Source organism: Eucalyptus grandis, chromosome 9 (assembly GCF_016545825.1).
Source record: "Eucalyptus grandis isolate ANBG69807.140 chromosome 9, ASM1654582v1, whole genome shotgun sequence".
NCBI lineage: Eukaryota > Viridiplantae > Streptophyta > Magnoliopsida > Myrtales > Myrtaceae > Eucalyptus > Eucalyptus grandis.
Genome location: NC_052620.1, coordinates 26022308 through 26035134, shown reverse-complemented (window position 1 = coordinate 26035134; position 12827 = coordinate 26022308). Strand labels below are relative to the sequence as shown.

The 12827-nt window shown below is 40.4% G+C and overlaps 1 protein-coding gene across 1 annotated transcript; it reads left to right on the top strand.

Moving 5' to 3' along the window:
• Positions 1 to 8270: 8270 nt before the first annotated feature.
• LOC104418822 (HVA22-like protein k) lies at positions 8271 to 12266 on the top strand. The gene is made up of 8 exons (XM_010030272.3): positions 8271 to 8397; positions 8960 to 9018; positions 9214 to 9311; positions 9707 to 9758; positions 10427 to 10490; positions 10765 to 10860; positions 11547 to 11619; positions 11866 to 12266. The coding sequence occupies exons 1-8, from the start codon at positions 8380 to 8382 to the stop codon at positions 11973 to 11975; spliced, it is 570 nt and encodes a 189-aa protein (XP_010028574.2). The 5' UTR covers positions 8271 to 8379; the 3' UTR covers positions 11976 to 12266.
• The last annotated feature ends 561 nt before the right edge of the window (positions 12267 to 12827 follow it).

Genomic DNA, 12827 nt, shown 5'->3' with positions numbered 1-12827 from the left:
TACTCGACTTTTGCATTTACAAAAGCTCATGATTCCATGATACCAAGAATGCAGTTCAATTTTTTTCAAATAAAAATATTATATAGCATTTAATAATGTAAAGCCTGTTCATGTTTGTAGGTGGGCGTTTTGCCACACTTTTGTTATATTTATAGGTTTTTAATACAACTAACTACCTAGAGGCTTTCTAAAGAGCTAAAAAAATTAAAATATAGTATTTGTTATTTTTTTCTTTGTTATTTTTTTCACCCAACTTAACTTAGACCGGGCGTAATTTTTTCATCCTTCCTTTTACTCTATTCACGCATTCATATTTAGGAATACCATCCATTAGTTGGATGCAAGAAAAATAGACCTAACTTTTGCGGACAAGATTGCGATTTTATTTTATGCATTGCTATTTTCGAGGTGAAATAATCACCCATACCATCCGATGTATCATTTGTCACCACAAACTTATCTAGACACGTGCTTGTCCCATTCAACTTTGAGGTCAAATACACTTTCAATAAATCTCGAATTGAAGAACCTACTTTAAATTTAGGAAAATGAGAATTCTAAAGAGGCGGGGAAGAATTTAAAAAAGGCAGCTTCTACTCAAGGTCGGATCATGATGCAACTCGAAGGAAAGGGGTTAAAATCTCTATTGCAATCATTCATACTTCACCTACCGATTTTGATCAGATATTAATTTAACGGGATATGTTCAGCAGAAGTCCTAAAATTTGTCAAGAAAGTGCAATTGAGTCCTAAAACTTACAAAAAGTGCAATCAAGTCCTAAAACTTGTCAAGTTGGTTCAATTAAGTCCTAAAGTTAACATCGTCAAGAAAGTTAACGGAATTGCCGACGCGGCGCTGACGTGGCGCCGACATAATATTTTAAATGAATTTTTTTATTATATATATGGCTTTTTAAAATTATTTTTTATTCAAAATCTTTAAAAATAAGATAAAAATTAAAAAGGAAAAGCTAAATTTATTTAAAAAACAAAACTATTAAAAAAAAAAAAAAGGCTGCCGGTGGACCTTCCCCGCCGCCCATCACCGGAGGGGGCTGGCGACGACCGCCGGAGGGGACGGCGATGGTCGCCGGCCCCGGGCGGGTGGCCGGCCCTCAACCGGGCAAGGTCTCGTCGGCCCCAAGTGAGGGCCGGCCACCCCGTTAGGTCGGGCGAGGACGCCCAGATCTGGGCACGCCGCCGGCCCCCCCACGAGGGCCGGCAACCATCGGCACAGGGTCGGCAATGCTCGCCCGGATCCGGGCGAGCGGGCGTCGTCCGACGAGGCCCCGTCGGACGGGTCCGAGGGGGAGGAGCAGCTGTAGCTCGACGAGCCGGACAACGAGGAGGACGAGGAGGAGCTCGAGGCCGTCGCCCGCTCAACCAACTCCGCCGACGAGGACGACGCCGCCCCGCCATCGACGACGACGAGAATGGCGAGGCCGAGGAGGAGGAGGACCATGAGGTCCGGTTGCTCGGCGCCCAAATCCGGGCGAGCATCGCCGACCCTGTGTGAGGGCCGGCGAGGCCTCGCCCGCCCGGGCGAAGATCGCCACCCGCCTAGGGCCGGCGACCGTCACGGCCCGTCCGGCGGCCGTCGTCGACCCCCTTCGGCGATGGGCGGCGGTGGAAGCTCCACCGGCAGCTTTTTTTTTAATAGTTTTATTTTTAAAATAAATTTATCTTTTTCTTTTTAGTTTTTTATCTATTTTTTAAAGATTTTGAATAAAAATAATTTAAAAAAGCCATATATAAAATAAAAATTCATTTAAAATATGACGTCGCCACGTCAAGCAATTTCCGTTAACTTTCTTGACGATGTTAAGTTTAGGACTCAATTGAACAAACTTAACAAGTTTTAGGACTTGATTGCACTTTTTGTAAGTTTTAGGACTCAATTGCACTTCCTTGACAAGTTTTAGGACTTCTGCCGAACATATCCCTTAATTTAACCGTGAAAAGCCCTTAGACAAAAAATCAAAGTGAGTACCGGAGTGAAGTTGAGCCACGGGAGAGGAGAATGGGAAACAAAAGAGATGGAAACGAATCTTGCGAGATTTTAAATTAATAAAATTTCCCTAAAAATTTAAATTTTACTTAATTGAAAGATTAAGCAATAAATAAAATCTGAAATTGAAAAGAAGAAGAAGAAGGCATAGTAATGAAAAAGCTATTTAAATAACAATAACAAGGCTTATTTTAAACGTAGTATGGAAGTTACATAAAAAAAAATCCATTCAATTTGATATTAATTAAAAATAAAGAGACAATCGTAAACAAAAACATTGAACAAAACCTCATGTGGGTTATTTTATGTCCTCTAAGACTTTTTCTTCCCTATCTCTCATGGCAACCTTCTTACCTATTAAGTTGAGATTTTATCAGACGAAATGAAAAAAAAAAAAAAAAAAGATGTTGAGATTTTGTATCATTAGCAAAATGGATATTATGAGCCAATTGTATTACAAATTTACAATATCATTTTTTCTAAGTATATCATTAAAATGCATCTAAAACAATTTATTGGCAAGAAAAATTCTTGCAATATTCTTGCGAACCGCCCTTATCCACTATGGCCCCGTTTGGTTTGGCTTTGGGAAATGTTCTTGAAAAAATGCAAATACATTTCAACTAAAAAGATTTTCCAAAATGTAAATAGCATTTGGTGAATTGTAAATTTAAAATGCATTGGGAAATAATTTTGGCTTAAATACTATTTGATAAAAATTACATTTTATAAAATACTTTTTCTTTAAAAAAGGCTTTTAATTTATTTTTTTGGTGGAGTTCAACCGTTGGTGGCCAAAACGATAGCCATGACCCATCGACCTTCGTTTAACTTCTTTGTGCAAACCATGGAGAAGATGAATAGTGAATGAGGAGCCAAGACTTGCATTTCGAGAATGCAACTTTTCAAAGAACCTCCAAATCGCTTTGAGCTAAAGGCCCTTAGAGCCCTTTGGAGATGCAATTATATTTCTCCAAAATTGAGCAAAAAACAAATTAAATGGTATTTGCATTTGACCAAGAGACTTTAAAGTCCCAATGTCCAATTAGATACTGTCACGACCTACCCCTCGAGGGAAGAGAGTGGGTTAGGTATTGCTTAAATGATGGACTAAGGTTCATGACTAGGCGCGAGCTCTCCCAAGCCCATACCTCACGTGACATTAGGACATTCTTAAGAATTTCACAAAAATAATCGCCACTAGCTTATTGGGGTCCGCTAGAAACTAAGTGAGACACGAGTATACCACACTTTCTACGCAATCCAGAGAATCTAGAGTCGAAGACTTGATTACACTAATTGACTAATTAGTGCACTTTCAGTACCTAATCTTATTCATTTTAGAAAAAAAGATTTTTGTTATGCAATTTGGATTAATTTTATATATATCCGAGGTGATCTTGCGGGTGAGCAATCATTAAAGTAATCGTTAGCAACCAAGGAAAGGTTTAAATAAATTGCATAGGAGAGCAAATATTTAACATTAATGAAAAGATAAATGCTAATATTAAGTAGACTAAAGGGATTAAAACAACAAAAGCGTGAAGTAATTGTCTTTGAAGACAATTGAAACTCTCAGATAGAGCACTAAGGGCTTACTCAAATTTTTAAATTAAGAAACTCCCATTTTTTAAGAAAATAGCTCGGAAAGTTTGTTTTTAAATTTTTTCAAATGAAATTATGAATTTTCTGACCTTTTTTTTTTTTTTTTTTTCGAAATTTTCGATTTTTTTTTTTTAATTTTTTTGAAATTTTAATATTTTTTAATACTTAATATTATTATATTCGGAACAAGGGTTTGGACTGGGTAGGATTGGTCCGATCCAAGCCCAGGTCCAACCCATGTCGGATAAAAAATATTTTTTTTTCTCTTTTTGTTTTTTCTCATTTTGTCTTCTTCTGCTGCAGAACGTCCCTCCAACGTCTTTCCCTCTTGTTTTGTCCCTTCTTATTTCTTTTCATCATCTTTTTTCATTTCTTTTTCTCTTCTTTTTGTTTTGTTTTTCTCTTCCATTAAACCCAGATTCCCGTGAATTCAACCCCAACCTCAAGCGCCAAAACCATGATCTTGACGTATATTTATTCCATACCAAGCCGAGAACAGCATGCGCCACTATCCAACAAACTTAAATTTATATAAAATGCAAAACGCAAAATGGACGTGAGGTGCGACGTACTGCCACAAGTTCGGATATCCGCAAAATGCACGTGAAAATGGACAAAAAGAAAGACAAATGTTACCCTTTGAAAATGACACAGACATTCCAAAAGTCCATCCAGCCCACACGCTTAAAATGGCTTACATATTGATGTTATCTCTCTTTTCATTATTCTTTGTTTGTTTCTCTTGTTTTCTTTTATTAAATTTAATTATCCCTTAAGTAGGCTTGATTTCCTTTCAAGCTCCCTTTTCGACGTTCTCTTCTTTGCCGAGAACAACACCATTGTCAAGATCTCTCTTGAAGAAATGTCACTGCACTGCCAAACATCATTGCTCAACCTCACTAACCACTACCCACGATCAACAAGTTAAGGCTTCATGCAAGACGACCTCAGTAACTAGCGATCAAAACGACTATACACGAGCTTCGGAAACGGCAAAAGGTTGTGGCTATTTTATCAAACAATCGACTCAAGGCAGCCACGGACAATAACAAGATTCGAAACTAGACCACAGCTCAACGAGAATGGCAGGGAGTGCTCAACATCAATGAAGGACAGCATAAGAGAACCCAAAACTCATGTCCCAACTCAGTAAACCATGCAAAAAATATGAGGGAACAGGACAAAAGCAGGGCACAAAGAGAAAAAGGTCGGCCAAGGCCCCTACCCGGCTCGAGGGTGGCGAACGGCGGGCGAGATCGATAGATCGAACAATGTCCGGTCGCCTTGCACGCCCCCGAGCCGGAATCCTTGGGAAATTGACACGAGTTGAACCAAAAACCAGGAAACTCACCGCAAAAACTTGAATTCAAGGAAAGGGAAGCCGCGACTTGGTGGTTCCGGCTTGGAGGCTCAAGCTCGCGTCGGGGGTGGCTGAGCGATGCTTGGCTGAGGTGGATTCCGGGCCTCCTCCTTCCCGGTCACTCTCCATTTCTACCCCTCTCCTTCCTTCAAGCTCTCTCGCCAAAGGCCCTCTCCAATCTCTCTCGGCCAAAAATCCCCCCTCCAAAAAGCCTCTCCGCCTCTCGCTTTTTATGCTCGGCCAGCAAGCGCGCATGGCCCCCTGCCACCGCCAGCTGCCTTTCCGGTCTGACTCCGACCTGGGATCATGCTGTGCGATCTGCTGCCCCCTCTGCTCCCTCGCCATCCCAATCTCCTCTGGCTCGTACTTTGCTTTTTCTTCTTTCTACAGAGAGCGTGAGAGAGAGAGGGGAAGAAGAGAAGAAGGTTGGGCCGGGGAATGAAAGGAAAAAGAGGGGCTGGGCTTGGGCCCAAGCGACAAAATATATAAAGGAGAAGAGAATTGGAAAGGACCGGGCCTAGCTCGATCCGCTTCTCTTTCAATTTTTTTTTAGCGACTAATTCATAATTTTGTATGTGATTAAGTTTTAAGTGAAATGGTGAAATTTAGGTGTCAACAAATACTAAATCAAACGGGGCCTATGTCCACCTCATACTCTTTTCACGGTCCATAAAGCCCAAACTCCCGATTCTTTTGTAGTTCCCCACAATGAAGTAAACAGAGAAAATTCCCAATTCTTTTGAGAGAAAATTCTAGCTCAAGCAAACTCGTGTCAAAGTAAAGCGTGCAAGCATACGAGCAAGATCAGCTTTTACTATGTGGACATTTATGTATGAATGTTTTAGCATAGTGATGCATATGGATATCACTGTAAGTAAGACTCATGAAATAAAATTTGTGTGCGCACGTATAATTATCGTTTACATATATTACATAATTGTTTTTGTAGATATAGACTTCTTTAGCACGTCAACCTTGAGAAACGAATCATAGGGCAAATCCATGCGTTATTGCCAAATTAGGGGTTGTGCATAAGCATTCTTACTTCTCATGCATATAATTAGCTAGCGAGCACGGCTCGTACTAATTTCTAGTTGCTCGTGCACAAAAATTTGGTTAAAAAGGCTGGTGGGTGTTGCTTTTTGAAATTAAGCATCTTCCACATTCCTTACAACACACGGACCCCTACGAAGAGCCGATCCGACCCCAGCGCAAGTTCCCAACACAAACAAACACAGCCAGAGTTTGTGGGCAGGGTGTGCTTTCGAGTTCGAATAATGCCCGATGTTTGCACGGGAAAAACATAAATTGTTGTATATACATATATTTCGGATCGGGAAAATTATCAAAAAAGTCATAAACCTATTGCAATTATGTCGGTTTAGTTTTTTTTTTTTTTTTTGTGACCAATTTGGAGAATAATTGTGCCAGTTTAGTTATAAACTTATTTTTTGACCAATTGAGTTCTAAACCTTTTACAATTATTCTTATTTCCAGTGGTGCATTGAGAATGCTTCCATTATTTCTGCAAAAATTCCAAGGACGTCGAAAAAAGGATGGTATGGACTCCATCTAGCCAAAATTAGCTAGCCGGCACCGGCATCTTTTTTTTTTTTTTTTTTCATAATATTTTATTTTTTGAAAATTTTTATTAAATTTTTATTAAATTTTTATTAAATTTTTTCCTTTTTTTTTTTTTTTCCTTCTTCCTCCCTCCTCCCTCCTCCTTCCTTTGGCTTTGGTGAACGACCAGGCTAGTCGGACTGAGGCAATTTGGTAGGCTTGCCTTGCCAATCGGCGAGCTTGCACCTAATGACGGTGGGGCGAGCCCTCGCTAGATCTAGCGAGGAGGGCCTTACCAGACGTGACGGTGAGCCCCCCTCGTTGGATCTAGCGAGGGCTTACCTTCCGGTTGTCGGGTGAGGCAAGCCCTCGCCAAATCCGACAGGGGCTTGCCCCGTAGTTGCTGAGCGTGAGCTTGTCGACCGATGAGGCGAGCCCTTGCCAGACTCAACAACGGCAAGGCCCCCCTTGTCGGGCGAGGGCTCACCTCGCCAGTGGCTGGGTGAGCTCGCCCTCACCCAGTGATGGTGAGGTGAGCTAGCCCGGCCGCCTCGGCCCGATGACGGCTAGCCCTCCCCTCGGTTTGTCGCCGAAGCCAAATAAGGAGGAGGGAGGAGGAGAGAAGAGGAGGAAGGAGGGAGAGGTAGAAGGAAAAAAAAGAGAGAGAGAGAAAAGGAAAAAAGATAAAAACAAATTACTAAAATATGTCGAAAAATAAAATATTATTAAAAAGGTTGCCAACGCCGGTGCCAAATCAGCTCTAACCGGCCAATTTTGGCCGGATGAATTGATCGAAAATAATTATAAAAGGTTTATAACTCAATTGGTCAAAAAATAAGTTTATGACTGAATTGACACAATTGCAATAGGTTTTTGATTTTTTTAATAATTTTCCCATTTCGGATGCGCATTCAAGTATTTGACATAGCAGTTCATGAATCATGCTTTAGAAGATGGATGCTGTCCTTGAAACGGATGGAAAAGATGTGTGCAGCACCTGTTTCGACCAAGCGCAAGCATTTGGTCAAGATTTACAAGATTTTAGAAAATGAGATAGTAATTATTCAGCAGAGAGTCCGAAGGGCTGCTAATCCAAGGGGCCAAAGCAATCAACATTTTTGCAAAACGGTTTTTAGATTTGGGCTCAATATAAGGCCTCCATTAAATAGATTATATTGTCATGTGATTTTGCTACGTGACTCGCTTACTAAGCAAAAGCTAAGCATAGTTTCGTGACACGACTCACGTATTTAGCAAAAGCCATGTTGTCTTCAATTAGCTATTTACATACATCGGACACGGATGCAGAAAGTTCATAGTAATATAACGACAATACTGTCTACATTGACATATTTCGTATTTGATTTTACGCACATTTGAAAAATTGAAGTATTTCATACTACTCGATGATAAAATATGCAATGGTTCCATGTATTTACGGAACACTTGTTTTCAATGGAAAATTTAACCATTTTACAGTGGAATCATTATGACTTAATAAGTTCCATGAAAGCATTTATACAGACATCCCGTATTCTTAAAAATCTCGATTACCCTTGAACCTGAAATTTCCGGGTCCGCCATTGCTAACCAAAGGCCTCTTACGTGGCCCAAAAAAACCCGAACACCTCTTACGGCCCAATAAGGCCCACCTCATTCTCTTTCCGGGCCCATTAGGTCCATGCCAAAGCTCATCGGGCGAAGCCAGATTTCCGTTTCCTCAGTCAAATTTGGAAAAAAAATATATTCAGTGAGATTACAATCCCCCCTTTCCTTGTCTCGCTCGCGCTATTTCCTGGTCCGAGTGTCGTCTGGTGAATTCGCAGGATTTGCTTCTGCTTCAATGGATCTCGCAGGCGAGGTTAGCAGTCACTCTCGTTCGTTAACCCATTTGATTTTTACTATTGGGTGGGTCGCCCGTGGATGATTACGGGTTTTTAGCCGTAGGAATCGGTTCTGATTCCTTAGAAATCTGCGTTTTAGTGGGGAATGGAGACTGCGAACGAGATGTTAGTTCGCAAGTCTGCGCATTTAGCAATTTTCTACATCTTTCGAGCGCGGTGTCGGTGTCTATGGTGCAGTTACTTGTAAATTCTCTTGCCGGGTCCCTTCATCGGATTCCGTGCTGATTCTGTTCTTAAAGGGTCTTCTCCAGTTCATCCCGCGTTTGAAGTAACCGTGGTTGCCCACGCGATTGGAATTGTGGACGAGTCATGGGTTGTATGTTTCACTGCTACTTTTAGTGCTGTAGTGATTAAAGTAGATAGCTTGGTCACAATCCCTAGTGTCTCTTGTCTGTATGGATCCCTTGCTTGGAAAGAAGTTGTCCCCGTTGTGCTCTAGCGATTGGAATTTATAGTGCGTTTATTTGACTCGGGAGGATGCGTTAACTTTGTATTGATGGTTGTGTTTATTTGAATCAGGTCGGGTTACGGTTGCTTCTCTGCCCAGTTAGCTCCAACATTGTTGTCCGGACTGCGTGGTGAGTGCTCGCTCTTATTAGTTTTGTGATAACTTACGTCTGTTGTCATGTGAGTGGAAATTTGTGCTGACAAGCTGTCATATTTGGATTGTTTACTCAACTCCTTTAGTTTACACTTCTATACTGGGTGACTACAATGCTTTATAAATTGCTATACACTATAACAAACACTACATCATTATGTTGTTCATGCAGCTGTTCTGTGGGGATTGTGTTCCCTGTTTACTCAACATTTAAAGCCATTGAGGAGAGGGATCAGGATGAGCAGCAGAGATGGCTTATTTATTGGGCAGGTTGGTACCTTTTACATCCTTCAAATTATTGTACGTGAAACTTTTAGAATTTTGTTAGAGTTGTTGGAACCTTCACACCTAGGCATTTAGCCTGCCATTCTAGAAAAAAGGTTGATTGGAAATCTTTACCAAGACCTATTTGTTATGTGGTTCTAGAGATACCTTACAAGTATGGTCGTAAAGAGCAGGATGGGTGGGTAGGCGGTTCTGCTAGTCTCCGCAGCATATCTAATATGGACATGAGGCTATGCAAAGTGAAGAATTTTTAATTGCTTGAACACTGTCCATCTAACTTACTAGTCACTGCGAACTGTGGTTTCATTGTGGAGGTTGACAATCTGAATTGCTTGCTCACACTCTTTGTCATATCTTATAGTAGTAGTTCACTATTGCAGCTTATGGAAGTTTTAGCGTTGCCGAAGTGTTTGCGGACAAAATTCTCTTCTGGTGAGTCTTTGAACTCCAATATGGTCTTTCCCAGTTCTTTTGTTTATTTTTTCTCTAGGTTTGTTTGTCAAGGTTATAGCAGAATGTTGGCCTTTTATGTAAGAATATCCTTTCTCGGATTTTATTTGAAACTAATTATGATATACTACCTAATCATAGTCCAAAATGTTGAGATGCAGTGATGTTTGACTGCTGTTTATGTCAAAGAAAGATCTTCTACCTAAACTTTGTATTTACCTCCATGCTCTCTAAGGTTTATCAGCAGTCCCCTGTGCAAACAATTGAGTGTCTCCTGTCAAAGGCTTATTGTAACTGGTGAGCCTATTTGTCAACTTGCACTGCCAGAGAGCATGAAAGCCTTCTTATTCCCCCTTTGCAGAAAAGTTTTTTAGGTGTAACTATGATATGGGGTCATGAGGATGTCCCTAAGAAGTCCGGCCTACTTGTGACACTTGAAATATGCTAGGTGGACCAAGTTCATTGTTTTTTAACCTTTCCTTAGCGTTGTCCTTTCGGTAGTCAAGCAATACCACCTTTTATTTGTTCCCATTCTTTCATTCTTGTTTTGCTCAATGTTGCTTACTATCTTCCTTTTAATGCAAAATTGGCTTTTTGGCCTTATTTTTTGGATGATTTGGATCTAAGAAAGCTCTTGCTTCTTTTGTTAGGTTTCCAGCTTACTACTACATGAAGTTCGCATTTCTGGTCTGGTTACAATGTCCATCGGGCAATGTAAGTTTGACGTTCTCATTTACGCTATGGAAAACCTGTTGCTAAATCATTCATTTTAGTAGGTGGATTCAAGTAGTCCCTGATTTCACGCATAAGATGACTTTGTCTTCAGTTTTTACATTTAGCCATACATTGTACATGTACTTTTTGTCTTAAAAGATGAAAGCATTTGTGGTGATCCAATCTAAACGAGGTTGATTAAGAGTTTCCATTATTTGTACTGAAATATATAACATGTCAATCAACCCACTTGAGTGCTTCTTGCCTTCTACAGGGTGCCAGGCAATTATACAGGAATGGTCTACGTCCTTTCTTGTTGAAGCATCGAAGAAGACTAGATCAAATAGTTGGACTGATCTATGGTGAACTGGTAAGTGTCATACTTTTTAGTGACAGAGTGTGGCAGGTTACGGATGCTCAGTTGGTAATTCTTAGTCTTACGTAGTTGATCCCTAATGCCAACGGTGGGCTAGGGGATTGGGCTGCCCTGCCTGCACAACCAGGGTGGCAGAGGGGTGCTTAGTGCTCACTTAATGCTTATTGAGGTTCTGCGTGACCACTAGTTAAGGGTTTATCGGAGGGAGAGTAGAGGTTCTACCAGTGAACTAAATCCTTGCAAACCTCCTGTATGTCTCATGCTTTAGACATCCTAAATCAAAGAGAATTAGGAGGCCGAGAGTTATTTTGATACATTGTATTTTGGTTTTTCTTTTTAATAAGGGAATGGTGCTAAAATGTGTGATTCTTACAACAGTCTATTGCTATCCTGTCATTGTCTCACAAAGATAGAACTATTAACAGTTCTCTTCAAATTTATTTTCCTCTCTCCTACCATGCCCATTTTCTAATACTTGTTGTCCTTGGGCTTCTAAAACTGCAGCTGATGGGTTTTGAAAGCAGAAATTGCTGCTAGAGAAATTTTTTGATAATAAATTTATACATATTATTACTCTGTTTCCATTCTTGCTGGCTCATTCTGTAATATGGACTTGGAGAAATATTTGAATAACCATGTGATCTGAAATGCACAGCTCTGATGGATATTTGAACTTGCAGAACAAATTCGTGAGTTCACACCAGGAAGAATTTCTCTTTGCAAGGAGAGTTGTTATGAGGATTTTCGCATCAGGTTTTTACTTATGCAAACTTGAACTATGGATTTCTGTCTGCTATTAGTGATGAGACTAGCCTAGACTTAGGCTGATGAGAACTACGTAGTCCCAAAGATCTATCAATTTTCATTGGCTGAGTTTTACGCTATTTTTATTCGTATGCTTCTCATCTGAAAGCATACAGATTTATATGAGGTTCGTATCCTAATGCTGGTTTATCCTTTCTGGTGTCTAATATGGGTCATTTTGCGGCCTTGGATCAGCAAACGGGATTCTGAGTGACAGTGCTCATCCACCAGAAGGTCAAAATATTGCTGCTATTGAGGGTCCTGGGAACCAAAATCAAGAATCAGAATCAGGACATGAGGATTGATGCTTCTTTGCCCGAAACATACATACGGATACTTTGCTTGCTTGATATATATCATAAAGTTTTAGGGCTTGACAGTTCACAGAGTTTAACAAGGAATTCTGAATTGGGATATGGGCTTGATTAATCTAGTCTGCTGGACATTTAGTGGGTTTAGTTTGGGTATCAGGACTTCCAGGATTTTCGTATCCAGTATCGTCTACACCTTGTAAATATTGATGTTCGCTTTTGTAAAGGGATGTTGCAAAGTACTCGTGACTTCCATGGAGATTTATCTCTAAACTGCTTGATCCAGCTTCTCCTTTGGCTGTTCAAGTCGCTACCTGATATTCAGCGTCGACGATCCAAAACATGGATCTTTGAAGTTCCGACAAAGTAGTGCCTTTTCCTGAGATGGCAAGCTCGGAAAACAGTTCAGCTTTGTCTCTCAATGAGGAAAGCGAAGATATACGGTTTTTTTTCTTTTCCCTGGTTAAACCAAGCGATGGAACTACAGTTGTTTAAGGGCAGATTTGTGCATGGTCGTAGCCCATGACGTCTTGGATTCGGATCCCACCACCCCATTACAAAACGAAATACATCTGCAAATCGTCCGACTTTCCTCCGGCCCGAACGAAATTATTGAAGGAGTTAAGCTGCCAGTTTGTCTCCTCGGACTGGGAAATTAGTTAGTCATCATCCACTGAGATCTACGCATGGACTATTTTACTTCATCTCTAATGTTGTGGCCTGAGAGTGAAAGCCCAAGGAGATGGATCTAAAAATCTCAAATTTATATATATTGGAATAAATTTATTTTGAATTAAATTTTTGATTATAAAAACTTCATATTATATACATGGTAATTTATATATA